We start from the raw sequence: 22,401 nt of genomic DNA, 5'->3' as shown, positions 1-22,401 counted from the left end.
AAATGAAGTGAATACCTATATCAAATATTTTTTCTTTTTCTTTTGCCATTATTGAATAATATTAAGTTAATCACAGAGTTTTATATCGAAAGACTGTTTTGAGCAATGAAAAACAAAAACGATAATTGGAACGTTTTTCACACTAATATCTCTCTCTCTCTCTCTCTCTCTCTCTCTCTCTCTCCTCTCTCTCTCTCTCTCTCCTTTTCTGCCAGTTTTCTACCTCTAACTTTATTATAATATATTGTTAACTTTAAACAGATTTCGATTGTTACTGTACCGTACGTGTTTCATGACACGCTCGTACACTGTTATGGTATTTTCTTTTATTGTGTATCTTGCTCATCACCTCACTGTGAAAACAACAATTTAAGCCTTTCTGTTCATTAATTATCTTTTTTGAATAAAGTTAGTTGTATTCACCTCGCCAATCAGTTACAACTTCATGGCTCTCACGCACAATTGGTGATCTCTGGAAGACTCACTTCTTCCAACCCTACCCCTCACAGCTGTGCCCTGCTGTTTGATGACGTCACCCACCCAACCTGACTCTTCCACACAAGCCGGTCTCAATGAAACATCCGTGCTTTGCTAGCGGAGAAGCGTTCGCCTTGTTTCAGCGTGTCAAATTTTAATTTGCTCCAGCAATAAAGCAGATGACACGTTCCACGAAATCTCCAATTGGTTTTGCAAGCAGTAGCATACGATGTCATCGAAACACCTCCTGGAGCATTATTTACCAATGCCAGCTGCCTGTATTTCTATGCTTTTCAGCTCTTTCAACAACAGTTGGGGGACCACAAGGCTTCCCTTACCCTCATGGAAATGACTATTACCGCTCTCCTGCATACTGCAGCAGATGGCTTTCCTCGTGAAGTGAATCTACTTCATGCCCTTTGGGTATAGGGCCTATTCGAACCTGTACATGTTGCCATCCACGATGTCAATAATTTGCCGATGAAGGATCTGATGATCAGTCAATGCCCTTATGGACAGCCACTTCACCACTTTCAAGACCTTCATCAATGCTTCACTCCTGATGAAGAGGACAACAATTCAACATCGATCAAAGCAGACATGAAGACAGTAGGACACAGAGGCTCACCCTTTGATGAGCTGGATCTGCGACAAAGCCACCCAAAACCCACTTATTCCACCCCTCATTCACGCTCTATCCAACGACCTCTCCAGCCACTTATTAACGCCTGTTGGGCACAGTTATGCTAATTTACTACCACTCCAAATTATGGGCTTCTGCAAAGAATTGTGTGAATGATTGTCAGTGGTCAAAAAACGTGTAAGTAGACCATCATTTGTGGAGCTGGCCTCCCTGGCCACTAACCTTTTCTTTTTACATTATTCAGATACAGAGTGCCATTTTTAATAGACACGATTGCTTGCCATTCTCTTCTGCCAAGGCCACTCTCCAGGACATGCCAGTCTGTCTAAGTCTGCCGACGTCCACCTGCTAGATGGCAACCGATCTGCAATACCCATCCACGGTTATGAAACCCTCACATTATCGTTTGAAAGGGGCCAAATATAATTGGAAGTTTCTCATTGCTGACGTCACATTGCCAATTTTCGGTTTGAATTTCCTCTCACATCTCCAACTCGTGGTTGATTTCACTCATTGACGAATTGTCAACATGAACTCATACTCCTCGACATACCTTCATCCCTCCCTCTACGACCTTACTTTCCACATCAGTGCACCCACGGATGACTACACAGATCTCCTCACATCGTACCCTGATGATATCTATCAGCACCTTCATCAAACGCCTACGGTTTCAGCCAAACACGGTATTTATAACCAAATCCAGGTGTTCACCAGATTCAGGGGTTTGGCACCGGTTCGTATGGCTGGGGCTAAACAAATTTTCACCAGAATGGAAGAAATGGGCCTTTGCCAAAAGGCCTAAAGCCCATGGTCGTCACCCTTGCACATTATCTGAAGAAAGATAGATCTGTGTGTCCGGTGTGAGGATTGCAGCCACTTTAACATGCAGACAGAATTGGATAAGTAACCCCTCCCTAACATCACCAATGTGACCTCCTACTGGCACAACGCAAAGCTTTTCTCCATGCTCGACCTCCTGAAGGGGTGTTATGAGGGTACCATGAACCCAGAGGACATCTCCAAGACAACCATCACCCCCTTCAGTATATTCACCTCAATTACTATTGTTTTGGCTTTCTTAACGTTGAGGCCACTTTTCAATGCCTTATGGGTGGCATCTTAGGTGACCACCCATCAGTGTATGTTGAGTGGACGACATACTTGCGTTCTACTCTTCCAAAGAGGAACACCTCAGTCATGTATGTATCGTATTTGACCATCTACAACCGAATTGCCTTGTAGTCTGTGATGACAAGTACACCTTCAACGCTAACGGAGTATCGTTTTTAAGGGAACACATATTCCTGAAGGATTAGGCAGCCGGTCAGAACTTCCCCATGCCTTCAACCATCAAAGCACTGCAATAATTCTTTCGTATGATCAACTATTATCCCGTTTCCTGCCAGCCATCGCCGCCACACTTGGTGCCCCCCCCCCCCCAATTACGCCACCATCAAGGACAAGCCAAAAGACCTGAAGTAGGGTCCCCTTCAGTAAACGGCATTTTGCAATGCAAAGAATGCCCTATCAACCACTCCTACTCTCAATTTTCCCATGCCACATGCACCTCTCCTTTTCTCCTCCAATGATAGCGACATCGCTATTGGTTCAGTAATCAAGGCAGGTGGTCAACATCTCGCCCAGCCCTATGGCCTTCTTCAGTAGAAAATTGTTCAAGATGCTATATGGCTACTCTACCTTCAACAGCAAACTAGTGGCAGTGCATTTGGCTGTCCTTCGCTTCCACCACTTCTTAGAAGGTACGCCCTTTGTTATTCGCACGGACCACATGCCTCTGGTGCACACCTTCATTTTACAATCCGACTCCTGGTCCGACCGTCAATGCTGACATATCTCTGGCGTGTCTGAGTACAATTGTGCTCTTCAACGCATCCCTGGGAAAATTTATCCCGTTGCTGATGCCCTTTCAAAAACACATTGGCCGCCATTCACCTGGGATTTGATTACAATGCCTTTGCATAAGCCCAATAAAAAGATCCAGAGCACTAACCATGTAGGACATCCTGCATATCCCCTCAATTGGGAAGATGTCTCCCTCGATGACTCTAATGCCACTCTCCTCCATGATGTTAGTACTGGTCGACCTAGACCGTGGATAATGTGCTCCAATACACTGACAGATGTTTGATTTCATTTATGGCCTTTCACATCCATCGCACCAATCTACTGCACAGCTACTGAAGACGTAGTTCATTTGGTACGTCATTACTAAGATTACTGAGGATGGGTCCACATCCGTACTTCATGCCAAACTTCAATAGCACGTCAACACACAGATTGAGGAGTGGGCACCTTTTGTCAACCTCAATGTCATTTTGCTTATACTCGCAGCACTTGGACATCGTTACCTGTTTACCGTCATCGACTGCTCCACTTGTTGACCTGAAGCCATTCCAATAGAAACTGTAGCGTCCATCTCATGTACCTTTACCTTACTCTCAGGGTAGGATTGCGCGATTTGGTATCCCTGAGTATATTACATCTGACAAGGGTACCACTTTCACCTCTCAATTGTTGACATCACCAGCGAATCCCTTGGAATCACACTACATCATACAACTGTCTACAACCCTGCTGCCAACGGAATGATTGAATATTTTCATCTCACCCACAAAACAGTTTTGATGTTTCGTTGTAAGGACTCAAACTGGTTTACCCAGCTTCCATAGTTCCTCATGGGACTAAGGACTCACTCTTAAAGATGCCCTGGATGTCTCGGAAGCTGAAATGGCATATGGCGACCCGTTGGGTGCTCTTGCCGAAATTTTCACGTCTGCAACCTCCTCCGACAATCTCCCGGCGTACGTCCTGCAAGACTTACAAGCCCCTACCAAGCCACCGCTAATGTCCCCTTACATACGCCCTTTCCTTGGGATCTGATGTACACTGAAAGCATTCTTAATTACCATTCGTGGCAAAGAAAACTGGGTCCCCATTGATCCCCTAAAACCTATATATCTCCTGCAAGATGACCCACTTACAATACACCTCTCAAAAGTAGGGCAACTCATTTCACATGCATGTCTTTTTTTAGGGGGCTAGCCAGGTACCGCAAGTGTTTCAACAGCACTTTTGCACGTTATAACAATATTTTCGATTTATTGTATATCTCGCTCTACACCTCACTGTTAACAGAACTGGTTTTACTCTGTTCATAAATTTTGTTGAAATTTTTGTGACCTTTTCGTCCTCAACCTGTTTTATATGAACTCGCTACCTGTTAAAATAAAGTCAGTTGATTTTACCTCGCCTCTCAGTTACAACCTAACGGCTCTCCCGCTCATTTACTTACAATTTCTGTAATACTATAGACAAGGAACAGTTCCTCTCATGAGGACTTTTATCCAAAAATAATCTATTCCAGATGTCATTTTCAAGATTTCAGCTTAGAACTAGTAACTGATGCAAGTATTCTTTCTAACGTTTGTCCGTTATATTATTATCATTCCTTAAAACTAATTATATATTTTATCATTATCACTTATATACATAATATTAATGAAAATAACCTTATATTTAGTCCCTCTGCATCTATTCTCTCTCTCTCTCTCTCTCTCTCTCTCTCTCTCTCTCTCTCTCTCTCTCTCTCTCTCTCTCTCTCAAGTTTTAAAACTAATAATCCTGGAAATAATTTGACTATCATAATCAGTTGCATTTATTTGCATAAATGTCAAATTCTTTTTGTAATTGCACAATAGCAGTAGAAATTATACTAATTGTGTTTTCCGAGCGTTTTTAATATAAGGGTAATTTTATAAATTAAACATTTGTATGTACTCATTTGCTTCATTCATTATGGCATGCTCCCTTCCAATTAAATAATAATATGAAGAGAGAGAGAGAGAGAGAGAGAGAGAGAGAGAGAGAGAGAGAGAGAGAGAGAGAGAGAGAGAGGAGAGAGAGAGAGAGAGAGAGAGAGAGAGAGAGAGAGAGAGTTTCAAATTGTTATAAATGAACTTATTTGCAGATCAAGTAAAATAGACATTATGATTATATCTGGATTGAAAAATTCGTAATAATGACGGTAACATGTACATTATATGCTTTTTACCTCCTTTACAAGAAACATTTTTTTCAATGTTGTTTGTTACATTAGAATCTAAATGTATGATATTACCGAAAAGCCTTTTCTAGGTGCTCTATATCAAAACAGGATTGCTTGAAAAAAAAAAATCTTGTGTTATCCAGATTAATTGCTTAACTGAACCTAGAGAACAGTGGTCCTGAACCCTTTTTACTACCACCCCCTCCTTAGTGGTTGATCCTTTGCACCCTGCCTCTCTGGCAAGGGGGTCATCTAGTCTCTTAACGTCGGGGAGGGGGGGGTGGGGGTGGGAGGGCAATCTGAAAAGGATGTGGTTAGTACTGGTAAACGAAGCGAGCCTTTGCTGTTGGGGGTTTGGAAAAATAAAGACAATGCTATTTATCTTTATGGCATAAGAATATGAATATATGGGTCATATCATAAGGAAAAGATGGCTGGTTTTTCAATATCATTCAGTCAACAGTTTTTAAGTCAACAATTTGGACATTGCCTATACAGTAATGCAGTGAAGGATGATAAGAATTTACTAATTGTGACAGAAAGAAAAAAAAATATAGAAGGGATCAATGCTGACTGAATCAATTGATTGTTGATTGTATGGAAGGAAACTATTACGGTAACAGAGTTGGATGAAAAGAGTAGTGGTGGAGGAGGATAGGGATGCATGGGGGCAATTCCTTTGTGGCCACCCGTTGAGGATTAACGCATTTTGGAAATTTGATAGAAAACTACTTATTTTTCGATACAGCCAAACAATACATATACATATAAAATTGCCCAAAATATTTACCCGTGTGACTGGCACTCTGTTTACAGATTTATTATCTGTCTAGTGAGTCAGGTGCAGTAAGTCTTCTCGGAGAATAATGCAGATTACCATTTTGGTAGTTTTAACTTCAAAATATAACAGATTTGCAGAAACATGATGTCTAATAGGAAAATCAAAAACTTATATGAGGGAAAACAAATAATAAACTCACAGGCAGCTATCGCAAACGTTGGGGATTGCAAACTTCATATGTAAACTATAGGATGAGTCAGTTACGGTGTGAATGAACTCTAAACCTGACCGGGATCCAAATGAAAACTAAATAATCCATTTTTTTATTATTTCAGAATTGCTTGTATTGAATATATATTCAAGAACATCATTAGCAGCCCCCTTTCCTGCATGTGTAAAATAAAATTTGAAGAAGAAAATTGGTGGTGGGATAATTGATGCTTTCCCCATGGAATAAAAAGTAAAGAGGAATATGCCACCCAACCCTGCCCCTGTCACAATCCCAGCCCGTGGTGGGGATTGGGGAGAAGCTCATACTCCATTGCAACTTCAGGTAAATGGTGAAACATTGACTATTGGAAAAAAAGAAAGTTATGGTTTCTTTTAGTTATTTTATTGGACATCGTGAATCATGTTAAGACAGCAAAGGTAGAGATGAAGTTTACTGAGGTTTGGTTCCTAATAATTTTATGAGATACTTTACATTCCTTATTAGCGAAAGCGTGGTCAAATGGCAGATATTGCACATCGTAAGTCTCCTCCAAAGATTAGACGATTTTTGCCTTTGGTTTTGACAGCAATAAATATGGAAATGAAGCCTTTCAAAGATATGGGATTCCACACATAGTAAGAATAGAGTACAGAGTTGAGACAGTTGTGTATTTACCATTTTTTATAATGAACATAAAAGTCCAGTTATCCCTAGACTCCCCCCACTCCACCTTCCTGGGAATTATTCCCCCCACATTTTGAAAGGAAAACAATTGGTGAAAACAGTATATATATATATATATATATATATATATATATATATATATATATATATATATATATATATATATATATATGTGTGTGTGTGTGTGTGTGTATATATATATATATATATATATATATATATATATATATATATATATATATATATATATATATATATATATATATATAGTAAAATGGTCTCAGAATATATGATTCGCAACACATCGGACTACATTCATAGCTAAACTGGAATCCTTATGGTAAGGCAAAACTATATTAGAAATGGTAAACTAATAGGAGCAGCATAATTTTTTTTTTTTAGAAAAAAAAAATATCCCAAATCTCAAAATATTCGTATGAGAGATGATTTGAAAACCATTGAATTAAGAAACTACACATTTTAACCTATTAAGGACGAGAATTATCTATTGGTTTTAAAAAATCCATATTTGCAGAAAATACTTTATTTTGGTCTACTATCAACATAAAATCATCACCATAAAAAAATTCCTTTCTTAAGTATGATTTATTTGATGGCAGCTTTTGCTGCCACTAGGCACTTGAATGAACAAAATCTTTCCATTGTAGACATAACATATATATTTTTTTTTAACAAACATAAGTATTTTAAGCCTCCCTTTATCATACTTAGTAATTATCATTACTAATCATGCCTTTTATGAAAAGAACTGCAAATTCTATCTGAATTATAGTACATAAAAAATTCAATCATATAGCATATCTTACTACCACTATCCACTTTGAATGCACAAAATCTTTGTTTTTGAAATACAATATAATTTTACATTAAACCTAAGTATTTAAAACATAACTTCATTATATCTAGTAATTATCATCACTAATCTAGCCCGTTACCATAAAAACTCCAAATTCTTACTGATTCATAATATAAAAGAAAAAAAATACTTAAACATATTGCATGAGTTGCATATCCACACTGTTCTATTTTTCTTGTACAAAGGTTATCCCTATATAGCTTCAAATCATTTAAGTCTGTTGTTCATTATACACTACTGAGGAATTTTAAGATAGGGCAACATGCATTCTGGATGAAGAGGTACAGAACACGTATTGCAAATGTATTTTGTGCGTCGAGAACATTCGCGGCATCTTGAGTGACGCTGGTCTCCTTTCTTGGTCCAGTGTTGCTCACTATTGTACAGCACGGAATCCTTTGCAGTTCCAGAAGACAGTCTCTTAGGTCCAGGAGACGTACGAGGAGCACCATATTGCTTCATTATGGCAATTACAAAATGCCACATGAAGTCTATCAATGGGATTATATTTCCCAGTTTGCAGTAAAGCATCCATGAATTGACAACTTGAGCATTGATGCTCCAAGCAAAGATTGGCCACCCATTTTCTTGAACGAATTCGAGTTCTATAGGCCGATACTTGTTGATCAAATATATCAACACCACCCATCTGTTTATTATACACTTGAATGGAATTGGGCATATCAACCTCAATATGCTTTTTCTCAAGTTTGCTCCATCCCCCTGTTTTTTGTACTTGAAGCATTCTTACCTTGAAGCCACAACAGCTACCTTCCATTTTACTACTGATGTGCTACCAGGAAGTACCTCTTCCATGTACCCACGATATTTTTTCTTTTCCTTTTCCTTCTTTTCCATTAGTGGGGCACCATGAAGACAATCCTCTCTTAGTGTGCCAGTACCTCCTATTCCTCGATTTGCTAAATTTTCCAGCAATGGTTATAAGGTGAAGGGATTCTCAAACACTGCATGCTGGCCAGCCTGTAAATTGATCTCATTAGACATCTCTACTACGACATTTGGACTTTAGCCCAGTCCTATATCAGGGATTTTAGTGTCAGACCCACAAGAGGGCTCACAATAGAGAAGAGATCCGTCTGAAGTACATGCAGCCCAAACTTTGAAACTAAATCTTACTGGTTTCTCTCTTATAAACTGCTTAGCCCGGTGTTTTCCATAATAAGGGATCATAATTTCATCTATGCTATGGAATTATTGCTGAAGCTGAAGATTGCTGACATTATTGTCGTGCTGGAAAAGTGGACTTACCTGAAAATTTAGAATGCCATAACAAAGATAAGGTTTTATTGGTCAATATATTTCAGTTCTTCAGTATATCATACAAAAGAGGAGAAATAAATCGACGAACATTATTTATGTGATAAATCATGAAAACCATAATCTGAGATTATAGTATAAAAAGAAACATAACTTTTACCTTGTAAAATCAGTCGTCGGTCATTTTCATGTTGTCAGCAAAAGGAAGACTTCTAAGAATTTTATCAAATGTCTCTCCTAATGCTTTCAGAAGCCCAGTTATTGAATACATCAGGAGTTTCAGACCAGTACATTCTTCAGTAAGGAAGTTTGTTGTAGCCAGAAAGTATAAGAATAGAAAGAAAAACCTTCACATTTTGTGGTGTGATGTGGTCTTTAGAGAGCGACTTTTGTTCTGCATATGTTGTGCTCTGATGATAAAGTTCTTCAATCCATTGTTCAGTCCAGAAAATATTTATGCAGTCGACATAGTTATTTACTTTTTCTTTCAATTTGTCAATTGCGACGTCTGTGGTGAGAATCCTTCTGGGCAAATGTTCATGATTGCATGTAACTTAATCATCTGAAGCATCCGAGTCTTGGTCAGTGTCTGCATCCGGATCCTCAAGGGGGGGGGGGAGAGATTTACAGAAACATCTACTTCTTTATTGTCATGTTCATCCAGAAGGTCGTAGATTTCATTCAAAGTAAGTCTGCAGAGAAGATATATATATATATATATATATATATATATATATATATATATATATATATATATATATATATATATATATATATATATATATATATGTGTGTGTGTGTGTGTGTGTGTGTGTATTTACCTGCATATAGACCTATATATCGATGTTCACATACATTTACTATCATTTTTGTAGGAACACTAATGTTACGTTTGCAAGATAAAACATCCGTGAACAAGAAAAATTGCATCAGTTTTTCTTATAAAACTCTTGTGGAGCCGAGTAGCAAACAAAGAATTGAGTTCATTCAACGTTAATTTCTTCTCTCAGTCATGAAACTACGAACTGAATATACTCTAATAAGATTTTGACCACAATTGGAAAAATAAATGAACTCTATATGAGAAAACGGAAAAAAATTATTGCGTTATAGCCTAGCGGCAGCAAAAGCTGCCATTAAAAATGCTTTTCTCAGTGATGGCCTTGAAAAAAATTGCAGAGATATTTTATGAATAACACACAAAAAAGAGACATCTAGATCAGGGATACACAGCAATAATGTTTTGAAATAATTGTAAATTTCATATAGAAAATACCTTTCTTTACAACTAAATGTAGTACTCTTTTCACCCATCCTAACTTTTTGACAATCTAAGCTCAACTGACAGCATTAGGTGAGTTGGAGGGTAATATGGCCCGGTCAGCAGCAAGAATGAACTTGTTTCAATATGCTCATAATGTAAGATAAGACTGTAAGACATACAGACGATTCTGAACACTTCAGAATATAGTGGCAGCTTTTGCTGCCGCTAGGCTGTGATGGGTTATTAAGATAGACGAAAGGAAGTGTAGATTGGGTTAAGTCTGAAGTGGCAGGTAATACTTCTTAATTAAGGCCTCATGAAAAAGACAAATCCCTGGAGGTTTTGGCAAATAAAAGCGGCTGGCAGTAATTTCAATCCCTTTGGAGGGAGATAAAAAAATCTGAAATAACTGTTAATTTAGTTAAATGCAACGTTCTTTTCGTAATTCTTATATATAAATACACCGGGCCTAAAATTTATAAAGTGTTTTGCCTTATTGATAGAAATCCTTCAGCACAGCTTCTTCGTTTATCTGTCAATAAATGTTTGATGAATATAAATTTTATTAAGTAATTTATACAGTGAAAACCTCTTTTTTAACAAAACACAATAAAGCAGAATTTGAGTTAGGATCCAAATATTTTTTTTTTTTATAAATAAAGGTTTACATACGTCAATGTCTGTTAACGCGATTTCTTTCAATTAATACAATGAAGGTAAAACATACTTTTACTCCTTGTATTTTGAAGTTCATCGTTTATATGCTGCATGAAACTGGCGTGATATTACTTGTAACCAACCTGGAACTAATGATTATTTTTTTGGACTCCCCTGGGTTTAAATATACTCTTAAAAAAAACACACAGTTTTTTTTTTAAATTATAAATTGAAATATAGTAATTAGGACATCCTGATGTGGCTTCATTACTCTCTTATTTCAGATTAAATTCAACTCTTCTCATACATAAATAGCTTCAATTTAGCCATAAGGAATTTGCTTTCATGACGTAGAACAATCAATTAGATCTCTCTCTCTCTCTCTCTCTCTCTCTCTCTCTCTCTCTCTCTCTCTCTCTCTCTCTCACTCAAAGGTTCGCTTGTTTATCCTAATTACAAAAAAGGAAAATACAAAAGGGATGTTTTTAACTATGCAGTATTTTCCTGTCTGACTAATTATGTCTGTATCGATGGGTACGTATCTCAGGATTATTTCGACCAATGAAAGAGGAGAATTGCAGTCTTTGCCGTATATAAAATGCCTTACACTCCTAAAGTTACTTGATAATCTCTCTCTCTCTCTCTCTCTCTCTCTCTCTCTCTCTCTCTCTCTCTCTCTCTCTCTCTCTCTCTCTCTCTCTCTCTCTCTCTCTCTCTCTCTCTCATAAAATTTATATGAGCCATTTGAAGGAAATAAAAATTTTCAATTTATTGCTCTTTAAAATTGGTGATCTTACCTTAGTGAAGAAATAAATGCATCTTATGATCAATATGATTTGGCAAGAAATCCTTTCATAGATGATCCTTCAAGTAAGCCACAACTTAGTATCCTTGGAAAAGAACTAATTAGCCTCCGTAATGACCGCACGCCAAAACTAGAGTACTTGGATATGTCACTAGAAAGCTTTTAGATGAGAATTGGAAAGAAATACCATCATATATTCCTAAAAGGCCAGGAAATATTGCCATAGTTCTCTACCTTATATTTGTATGAAATACGATTTTCAACACCAACAAACTTCAAAACATCAACCCATTCATATATTATAATAACAATGATAATTCATCATTATTATTATTATTATTATTATTATTATTATTATTATTATTATTGTTGTTTCTATTGGTGTTATTGTTGTTGTTATTACTTCATTATTATAACCATTACACATGTGTGCACACATATTTGAACTAATATTATGGGTAGCCCTACATAGTGTGTACCTTTGCGTCAGAGTGTGTCAGCTGAATATGTAGTAGGATTATATAATAATTGTTGTAATTACACCGACTGAAAGTTGGTGGACCGTCAAAGTCCAGGAGATATCATTAATGTGTCACTAAGAAATAAAGGTTGAGAACTTCTGCCCTAGAGACTTACCATATATATACCCCTCTGATGGTCCAGCACTTTGCTGCAGTAGAGGGGCTTGAGTGTCCCAATGATGGGCTGGGCAATGGCGGTGGGGTAGTTTATCCACCCTGGCAGGCTCAACCATACCGCTAAGGCCAGTTCTGAGAGACCAGACCAAGACTGGACCCCTATAGGCCTTCTCCTTTATTTTAAGATAGGCAAAGGCTAGGAGAAGGAAAACTCCAAAATCAAACCAAACAAGACCCCAACGGCGGAGCTTCCCAGCGCCGGCGGAAGAGGGCAATGCATGTCGAGCAGGCAACAAGGCGGGCCTTGACATAACAAGAACCCGGCAGCCCGATGCAACCAACATCGGAGAAGCCGCCTGTCTCATATGTCTTGAGCCGCGGTGAAAACGATGTGGGCCAAGTGTGTGTGCGTGGCCGTTGCAAAGCCACGACCACCCAAAACAATATACCAAGCTACTGGCATTCTGTCGTTTCCTCCACCCTTCTTCATCTCTTTCTCACCATCATCATCATCATCACCACCAGCAAGGGGGTGAAGGGGGCAGGCCTGGATAGCTGGAAGCCCTTAGCCCACGACTGCACTCAGGCGGCGAGTCTAAGATTCAGTCGCTCTCTGGTGACGGTGCCGTGACACCAGAGTTCGGCAGCTGGACCCGTGACTGGGCTGGCCTATTGAGGACACCGCACCCCACCCCACATGGGGAGGCCCCTAGAAAAGGTGGGGTAAACATCGGACACGGCAAACCCATCTGGTCAGCTCACCGCGGCTGGCGGACATCCCACTAATGCGGTCGAAACCACAAGAAAAAAATATTAACCTTAGGTGCGTGGAACATCCGCACCCTCCAAGACGTGACGAACACCAACCGCCCGATACGACGTACAGCCCTCATCTGCAAGGAGTTAGCACGCTTCAATGTTGATGCGGCGGCTCTTAGCGAGACCAGACTACCCGAAGAGGGCAACATCAGGGAAGCTGGAACAGGCTACACCATCTTCTGGAAAGGCAAGGCCCTAGAGGAGCCTCGCATCCACGGTGTCGGCTTCGCCATCCGTTCCCAGCTAGTGCAGCAGCACAACCTCGCTCCCAAGGCCATCAGTGAGCGCCTGATGACTGTCCGCATCCCCATCACGCGGGACAGACACCTCACCCTGATCTCTGTCTACGCCCCGACTATGACCTCAACCGATGATAACAAAGCTGCCTTCTACACCCAGCTCGGCCACACCATCCAGGCAGTGCCCGCCAATGACAAGCTCGTTGTGCTTGGCGACTTTAATACCCGAGTAGGCAAAGACCATCGCCTGTGGGAGGGAATCATCGGCCGCCATGGCATTGGAAATTGCAACGCCAATGGCCAACTCCTACTGGGTCTGTGTGCAGAACACCAACTTGTGGTAACCAACACCATCTTCTAGTTACCAAAGCGACAAAAGAACACATGGAGACACCCACGGTCTAAACACTGGCACTCCCTGGACTACGTCCTGACCAGAGCCAGAGACCGAGGAGACGTCCGCATCACCCGATCCATGCCCGGAGCGGATGACTGCTGGACGGACCACAGGCTCCTCATCTCCCAACTCTCCGTGACGACCCTACGACCACCCAGAAGGGCACCTGACAGCGTACCACACCAACGCTTTGATTGTAGTAAGCTCCGCAACCCACAGGTGGCACAGAACTACAAGGAGGCCTGCGAACAATGCCTTGCAGACCCCGTGGGTCAGGCCACTGTTGAGCACCACTGGACCACCCTCAGAAACGCCATGGCCCGTGCCACGGAGGAAACACTAGGCTATACCACCAAGAAACGGCAGGATTGGTTTGATGAGAATGATGCTACCATCTCTCTTCTCATCAAAACCAAACGACAAGCACACCTGACTTTGGAAAACCAACCAACAGCAGCTAACAAATGTGCTCACAAGGTGGCTGAAGCTGGTTGCCAAAGAGGGATCCGTGAAGCCCAGAACACCTGGTGGCAAAGAAAAGCTGCAGAAATACAGAGTTTCGCTGACCAACGTGACCTGCGCAGCTTCTCTGCAGCAACAAAGGAAATATTCGGTCCCACACGGTCATCAGTGGGCAGCCTGAAGGACGCGGATGGGGCCACGACCATCACCGACAGCTAGGGCATCCTGGCCAGGTGGAGGTCTCACTTTGAGAACCTCCTCAATGACCAAGCAGACACCCCAGACGATCTCCTGCGAATGACCCCGCAGCATCCCGTCCGTCACTGGATGGCACTACCACCCTCCATCCATGACTTCAACAAGGCCCTGCAGCGCATGAAGCCCGGCAAAGCCCCAGGGCCAGACAACATCCCGTTGGAGCTCCTCACTCACGGTGGCCCCGGCTTGAGGAACCATTTGATGCTCCTTATACTGAAAATATGGGAGACCAAGACCCCCCCCCCCAGGGACTTCCGCGATGCAAACATCATTACCATCTTCAAGAAGGGAGACAGGGAGAACTGTAACAACTACCGGGGAATATCACTACTAAGCATCGCGAGTAAGATTTTCGCTCGGATTCTCCTTGACCGCCTCCTTATTCTCGCAGAAGACGTCCTGCCAGAGTCCCAGTGCGGCTTTCGACCTTCCCGCGGGACCATAGACATGATCTTCTGTGCGCGACAACTACAAGAGAAGAGCCTCGAACAACAACAGCCCATAATGTTCATCTTCTGGGATTTGAAAAAGGCCTTCGACAAAGTATCTCGACCTGCCATGTGGGCTGTCCTCAAAAGATATGGCTGCCCACCCGATTTTGTCAAGCTGGTGCGTGCCCTCCATGACGGAATGGTTGCGAGAGTCTGCCACCAGAACTCTCTTTCAGACCCATTCCCCATCAACGGTGGCCTGAAGCAGGGCTGTGTTCTGGCCCCAACGTGTTTCTCGCTATACACCGCAGCAATGCTCAACGAGATTCCCCCAGACACACCCTCAGTAGACCTACGTTTCCGCATGGATGGAGGCGCTTTCAACCTCGCTAGACTCCGCGCCAGAACCAAGACCACCTTGTGTGCAGTGTGAGAACTGCAGTATGCTGACGACAATGCCACCCCAGGTCAGACGGCAGAGGACCTGCAGTCGTTAGCTGATGCATACAACTCTGCCTACGAACGTTTTGGGATGCAAGTCAACACAGACAAAACCAAGACCTCTCCACGCTCCTGTATGCATTTCAAACATGGACGCTATATAAAAACGATCTTAAAAACCTAGAATGCTTCCAACAAATGAAACTGAGGCAGATCTTGAGAATCCCCTGGGAGAGCCACACCACCAACATTGAAGTCTTAGAACGTGCCTCGCTGACCAGCGTGGAGGCCACCATCATCCACCACCGCCTCCGCTGGATAGGACACGTGCATAGGATGGATCCATCTAGGCTCCCAAAGAAAATATTCTACGGAAAACTGACCCAGGGCACCAGACCACGAGGAGCCCCGAAAATGCGCTATAAAGATCAACTACAGCGCACCCTGGCTCTAACTGACATCGATCTTTCCTCATAGGAAGAAACAGCCAGGGACAGGAAAACCTGGAGGAGTACAGTACACCATGGCAACGTGGACTTCGAGGAGAGGAGGAGACAAAATGAGGAGGCTAGAAGGAGAAGAAGGAGAGAGCGATTAGAACAGCCCCGCCCACCACCTACCTTCCCTTGTGAACACTGTCCGCGACTCTTCCACCACAGACTAGGACTTAACAGCCACATCAGACATAAGCACCCACCCCAGAGATAGGAGGCTGATGACTAACGACAGAACCCAATACTCGGACACGAGTGGGCGCCGACGACATGATCAGCGCCCAAGACCCCTCTCCACCCAAGTTGGGACCGGGGATGGCCAGGCAATGGCTGCTGATAAGTCAGTAGGCTCTCCTAAACCCCCCATCCTTAGCTCATAAGGATGGTGAGGTTGCAACAACCAAATAAACTAGCGAGTTTTAGCGGGATTCGAACCTCAGTCAGGCGATCACCAGGCAAGGACATTACCAACAGCGTGAAGTAGGAGAGGATGAATGAAGAAGTATTGATTTAAATGCTCAATGATGGCACGTCTGGCGAAATATAACAGGGGCCCTTTGCGTCAAAACACGCAATTGGAAAAGCATGTTTGAGGCCATTGTTCTGTTATTGACTAGTTACGGTTGATAATGATGACTATGACGATGATGATACTGTACAGTATAGAGTATAGTAGGACACACAGTGGCGGAATGTCCATCACGACTTTTGGGCTGCAGACCTCCCTGTATCTTCTTTTCAATGTAGATGAATAACTATTTTCTATGATTTATCTTATACGAATGAATACAATTATACTTTTATATCCCATTCAGTATATGTTTATTTGTGTCTATCATTGTCTGATTCATAAGACTAGCAAATGTTATAAATTAATTACAAGAAGAAAACTTTTTTCCCAAAACAGATGCAGTGAGGGGATGGAACTTCGTAATCGACCTGGGAGGAGTGATCAGAGAAGATGATAGACGGTAAGGCATATCATCTTTATATGAGGAGATATTTAAAAAAAAAAAAAAAAAGAAGTGTAGCCTATACATGATGAAGTACAAACTTTAGAAATGTATTTGATGAGAATAATAAGTTATTTAAGACCATTAAAGAAACAATTCGTAGATAATTATTTCAGTACTTAAGGCTGACATAAATAGAAACAATTTATGACAAAAAATATTCTATTATTCTTAGCAGTCACAATTCATAAAAATTTATTCGTTGACTGAAGAATGGATATCATCGTCAAACAGAAGATGAATTATTACCTAGATATGGTTATATAAATAGCATAATTTACACGAACCCGACAACCAAAACCTCGATATTCCCGGTTACTGATCTACCCAAAATCCTGACAGCCAAAATCTCGACATTTTGTTTTGTTCCTATAGTCGACCCAAACCTAGAGTCTTTTTACCTGGAGAAGTCCCGAAACGAAAATGGAGTAAGATCTTAAAGATGTGATGGTTCCGTCGGTTATTATCCTGGATATACAGTAGTTTCCTTTTCGGCTATTTTTTTTTTCCGGTGGTCAATAGAAAGCAAATTGAAACTTTGGAAGATTTATCATCCTAGGTTGACTAAAGCCAAACAAGATGGAAAATTATTCCAGGATACTGAGAACTAAAATTTTCTAGATAGAAAGTAACTGAAAGAATTGAAAGATTAAGATTTAGATGTCAACCCTTCTCAAACAAGAACAGAATTAGTCTGACACTCGGTATCAGATAACCCGTAGGCATCAAGCTGGTTTAAAAATAAAATTGACTGTTTTCTCCTATCTTCATTAAGTGGTCGTTAAGATACAAACCTGGAAGTCCGATTTTTTTTTCTTTTTTTAATGTCCATACAAAGCTTTGAGATGAGAACGTCTCTTAACTGCAACTTTGGTTTGGGTCGACTATAGCAGTGGTGGACCCGAGTTCACATCAGGGTAATTGAATGGTCGATACGCTCATTAAGGAACAGTAGCCCAAGACCTAAATAAAGCAGTAGTTATTTTATCAACACACAATGGACACTCAAAATACCCACAAGGGATCGAGAGAGGATCTACAATGTTTCAAGTTTTTTTCGACGGAAAAAAGAGATTGGAGGTTCGTAGGAACAACTATTCCTACAGCTTATGCAACTAATGTCACAGAGAGAGAGAGAGAGAGAGAGAGAGAGAGAGAGAGAGAGAGAGAGAGAGAGAGAGAGAGACAAAAATCGAATGGTAGTCGAAAAGTGATCTCTTCCCTAATGTAGTGCGTTACTTCTAAATGGTTTAAATGATTTACATAGAGTATGGTCAGTCAGTCTTTTAGACAATTAGGTGCCTCTTCATGAGAAGGGTAGACATGAGGGATAATTCCTACTAATGACAAAACCCAAAGAAATATTGTTTAATCCATCTTTATTGGCTACCCAAGAACAGAATTTAAACCTGAGCCCTGATCTGTTTTCTGTTGATCCCATATTATCCTTTTTCCTAAAATCAGACTTATCTGGAATCATCAAGAAACTGACAACTTAGGGACCCAATTTTTCTTTCTAAATACATTATCCTTGTATATTTATGCTTTTCCTTTCGTTGCTTAATACACACACATACCGTATATTATAGAAATAGAAATATGTAATCCTGCACTCTCTTTCTCTCTCTCTCTCTCTCTCTCTCTCTCTCTCTCTCTCTCTCTCTCTCTCTCTCTCTCTCTCTCTGTTACGATCTCAAAAGCGTTACAGGTTCTTTTGATAATTAAAATAAATGTTTCCAACAACACCGATTGAAATATGGGAAATTAATATAAAAATAACTCATGAAAAAACACATGTTTATTCACAAACTTATAAAGGAAATCAATGGTACTTCTTCGGTTACTTTAACTGACAAATCAAATCAATCAAAACATTGCTAGAAAAGGGGAACAGTCAGTAAGGTAGGAATACTTAAGGAATAGTTTTCTGCAGCTGTTAGACGATACTGGTACAGACACTTCAGGTTTAGAATGTAGCAGAAGGGTGGCTGAAGTTCAAGCGAAACTGGTAAGATGACCGGATTCGAAGACGTCACGGAAAGGATGGCATCAAGATGGGACATCAGAAGTGTTCTCTAAGAATTCGATGATAGTGTTGAACTAAGGCAGCCTTCAGGCAGTGTTGGCTAATTCTCGTCACAAGCAGGGAGGGCTGGCTGCTTCAATTTGTCTCTTCTTCTCGGCCATAACAGGATTTTGGAAACAAGCTCAACAGACTCGGGTCCTCTCGGCTTCTTAACTCTGCTTTGGACATAGTTCCTCTCTTGTCCTATGTCCTGTCCTATCTCTCCTGGTGAATCTCTTCTTGAAGTTTATATACCCATGTATGGGCGGAGTTAATTACATTGGGCAGTAGTCATTTCCATAGAGGGCATTTTTTTTTTTAACAATTCTGCATCTCGATTGGCCTCTTCAAAAAACGACCACTTCGATCACGCCATGGAAGCTTTTAGAAAAAATTTCTAATGCGATCTGGACCACGTGCTAAGTCGTAACAAAAGGACAGCACGTGTCCACCCATGATGACATATTTCATAAACAAGGAATTCCCTCAGGCTCAGTTTCTCAAAATAGGCTGACTCCACTAATCAAGACGATGACATCTTGGTCAAAACACGACAGTCCCCTTATCGCTGCAGGTGCTCTTCGTCGAGGCTCGGTTTACTTTCAAAATGCTGACGACAATGAAATGATGACAGGTTTGACCAAACACTACAGTAGTCGGATCTCGCTGCTCACACTTTGGGAATAGATATTTTTGTCTTTAAAGGAAGAGCACGGGGAGAGGATATTTATGGATCCTTGAAAAGCATGTTAGAATCAAGAAATATTGATGTCAAATCCATCACTTCAGTGACTGAATATGGAGCTCCAGCCATGGTTGGTCGAGAGAGGGGACTAGTTGCAAGATTAAAGGAAGATAATCCGGACATGATAAGTTACCACTGCATAATCCACCAATCAGTTCTGTGTGCCAGTCTGGGAGATGAATATGGTAAAGTAATGGAGACTTTTATGAAGCTAGTAAACTTCCCTCGATCAACGTCAGCACTACAACATCGTCTACTACGAACCTTTCTTACCGAGGTCAATGCAAGCTATGACGATTTACTTGTACAGAATAATGTGAGACGACTAAGTAAAGGCAAAGTTTTGGAGCGATTTTGGTCAATTAGGAAGGAGTTGCAAACTTTCCTGGGGGATCAAAACAGTGTGAAGGTAAAGGTATTTTCTGAATTTTTGAAAGATGACAAGGAAATTGAAAGTGTTGGATTTTTGGCAGACATAATGTCACTTTTGAATTATCTCAATGTCAAACTGAAAAGGGAAAAATACACTATCTCCAACGTCATCTCAGCAATTCGAGTTTTCCAGAAAAAAAATTGCACTTTTCAAGGACGATATTCAGAGCCAACTTTTCCATTTTCCAAGACTTTTGGAGGAACGTAAAGATGAAAAAGATACTAAATATGTCCAATTTATTGAGAAGCTGATCGACAATTTTAAGGTTCGCTTTGATGATTTTGTTCTTGGAAAACAGTTGCTGTTGTTCATTCAAAACCCTTTTCTAGTGACAGATATCACAGAATTTTCAGTCGAAGCAAATCTCACCTGGAAATGGGTAGATGCTGCTAAAATCCAACTGGAACTTATTGACTTTCAAGAGAATGTAGCGCTGAATCAAGTATTCTGTGATTGTACACCAGAAACATTTTGGTCAAAAGAAGGATCCCCTTCTAGTTTTCTTACTCTTCACAGATTAGCAGTGCAAATTCTCTCGATGTTTGGCTCCAGTTACTGCTGCGAATCTGCTTTCTCATCTATGAACCTAGTGAAGAACAAGGTTTGCTCCTGTATAACCAATGAACACCTCCACCACTGTCTTCGACTCGCTATTACTCCATTAGTACCAAAATTTCGGGAACTAGCAAAAAGCAAAAAGTGCAATTTCTCTCACTAAATTCTTGTTGTGGTGTTTTAAATTTTTTTTCAATTTGAAAATTCATTTTATTTTTTTGAGAGGGAATGTTCATATCCTGTTATGTTGTAAAAGATCTATTTTTTTATTATTAAAATACCATAATATGAAACAGTATTTAATTTTAGAACTCTCAATTTCAGCTGTTTTTATAGAGAAAAACATTTAAGTCTTGCTATACATTAGGTATTAAATTTGATACTTTTATTTCCACGTTTTGAAAATTTTTATAAATAAAACAAACAGTGAATATGAAATTAATAAAAATCATGGTTTACTACCCTGTTCTCGAATTGGTTGTTTTATTTTCATGATTTCATGTAATAAAAATTTCGGGACCTATGTATACAGTGGAACTTGCCTAACGGGACCTTTCCTCGTAATAGTTGAGTAGCCCTGCTCTAGGAGATAAAGATCACATGTCATGTAGAAAAAAATATTAATTAGGAGGACATAAAGCCCAGCAGCAACAAAAAATTTCACTTCAAGAAAAAAGATAGCACTTCGAAGAGCTAAAGGAGATCTAGAGCGGAGTTTAATTTAAATTGAATTTTTTATCCTATAGAAAAGTATTGAGAGAAAAAAACTTATCAGGTTATGTGTAAGTTTCGTGAATTTGATAAAAGTGTTCTTGATATTTGTATAAACCATAATAATGATGGATCGGCATTGGAAGTTAAAGGGTGAATTGTTTGTGTGAATTGTACCAACCGTGTGTCACACGATCGTACATAAATTTTTTTTTGTATATTATGCTTGTATCTGCGCTCTTCCCTCGCACTAAAAAGAACCAGAATAAACATGTCTGCGTATTTCCTCTGTAACATTGTCTGTCTCTCAAACATGAAAATTCCTGTTGCCTTGAGGTTTTGTATATAAAGGGGAGTTTCTTTAATAAAGTAACTCAGTTGATTGCATCCTGCCTTTAAGTTCACAACCTTCTCTTGGCACCGTCACATTGGTGACCCCGGAAGTCGACTCGCTCCCACCGCCTTCCACCCCCACCCGCCTCGCCCCTCCATCATTGGTACTATGGCGGACTCTACGGAAATTGGCGCTGCGGCTGCCCCATTCAAACTTTCATCGTTTGCCAGTGGAGAGGCGTTTGCTTGGTTTCAGCGCGCAGAAGTCCAGTTTCGCATCAACGGCGTGACTCGCTCAACCACCAAAGCAGATTATGTTCTCGCGGCGATACCTGAGGACACCTTCCCAGAAATATCCGACTGGCTTTGTGAACAAGGAGACACCCCAATAGCGTATGACGCCCTCAAAACATACTTTCTGCAGCAGTACTCGCCGTCGCCAGCCGCCCGTATAGCAAAGCTTTTTCAGCTCTCGCAACAACCGTTGGGGGACCAAAGGGCTTCGCTTGCCCTCAGGGAAATGACCAGTATCGCTCGCCTTCAACCTGCCGCAGACGGCTCTCCTCGTGAGGTGAACCTATTTCGTGCCCTTTGGATATGCCGTTTACCCGGACCTATACG

At 40.7% G+C, this 22,401-nt stretch overlaps 1 protein-coding gene across 1 annotated transcript; it reads left to right on the top strand.

Moving 5' to 3' along the window:
* The first annotated feature begins 1,649 nt into the window (after positions 1 to 1,649).
* On the top strand, positions 1,650 to 20,899 carry LOC137659133 (general transcription factor II-I repeat domain-containing protein 2-like). Its single transcript, XM_068394204.1, has 3 exons — positions 1,650 to 1,806; positions 19,709 to 19,933; positions 20,265 to 20,899. The coding sequence occupies exons 1-3, from the start codon at positions 1,650 to 1,652 to the stop codon at positions 20,897 to 20,899; spliced, it is 1,017 nt and encodes a 338-aa protein (XP_068250305.1).
* Positions 20,900 to 22,401: the final 1,502 nt, after the last annotated feature.

The sequence above is a fragment of the Palaemon carinicauda genome, chromosome 19 (assembly GCF_036898095.1).
Source record: "Palaemon carinicauda isolate YSFRI2023 chromosome 19, ASM3689809v2, whole genome shotgun sequence".
Taxonomy (NCBI): domain Eukaryota; kingdom Metazoa; phylum Arthropoda; class Malacostraca; order Decapoda; family Palaemonidae; genus Palaemon; species Palaemon carinicauda.
Note: the sequence above shows the minus strand (reverse complement) of the source record. Positions and strands in the feature narration are given on the sequence as shown.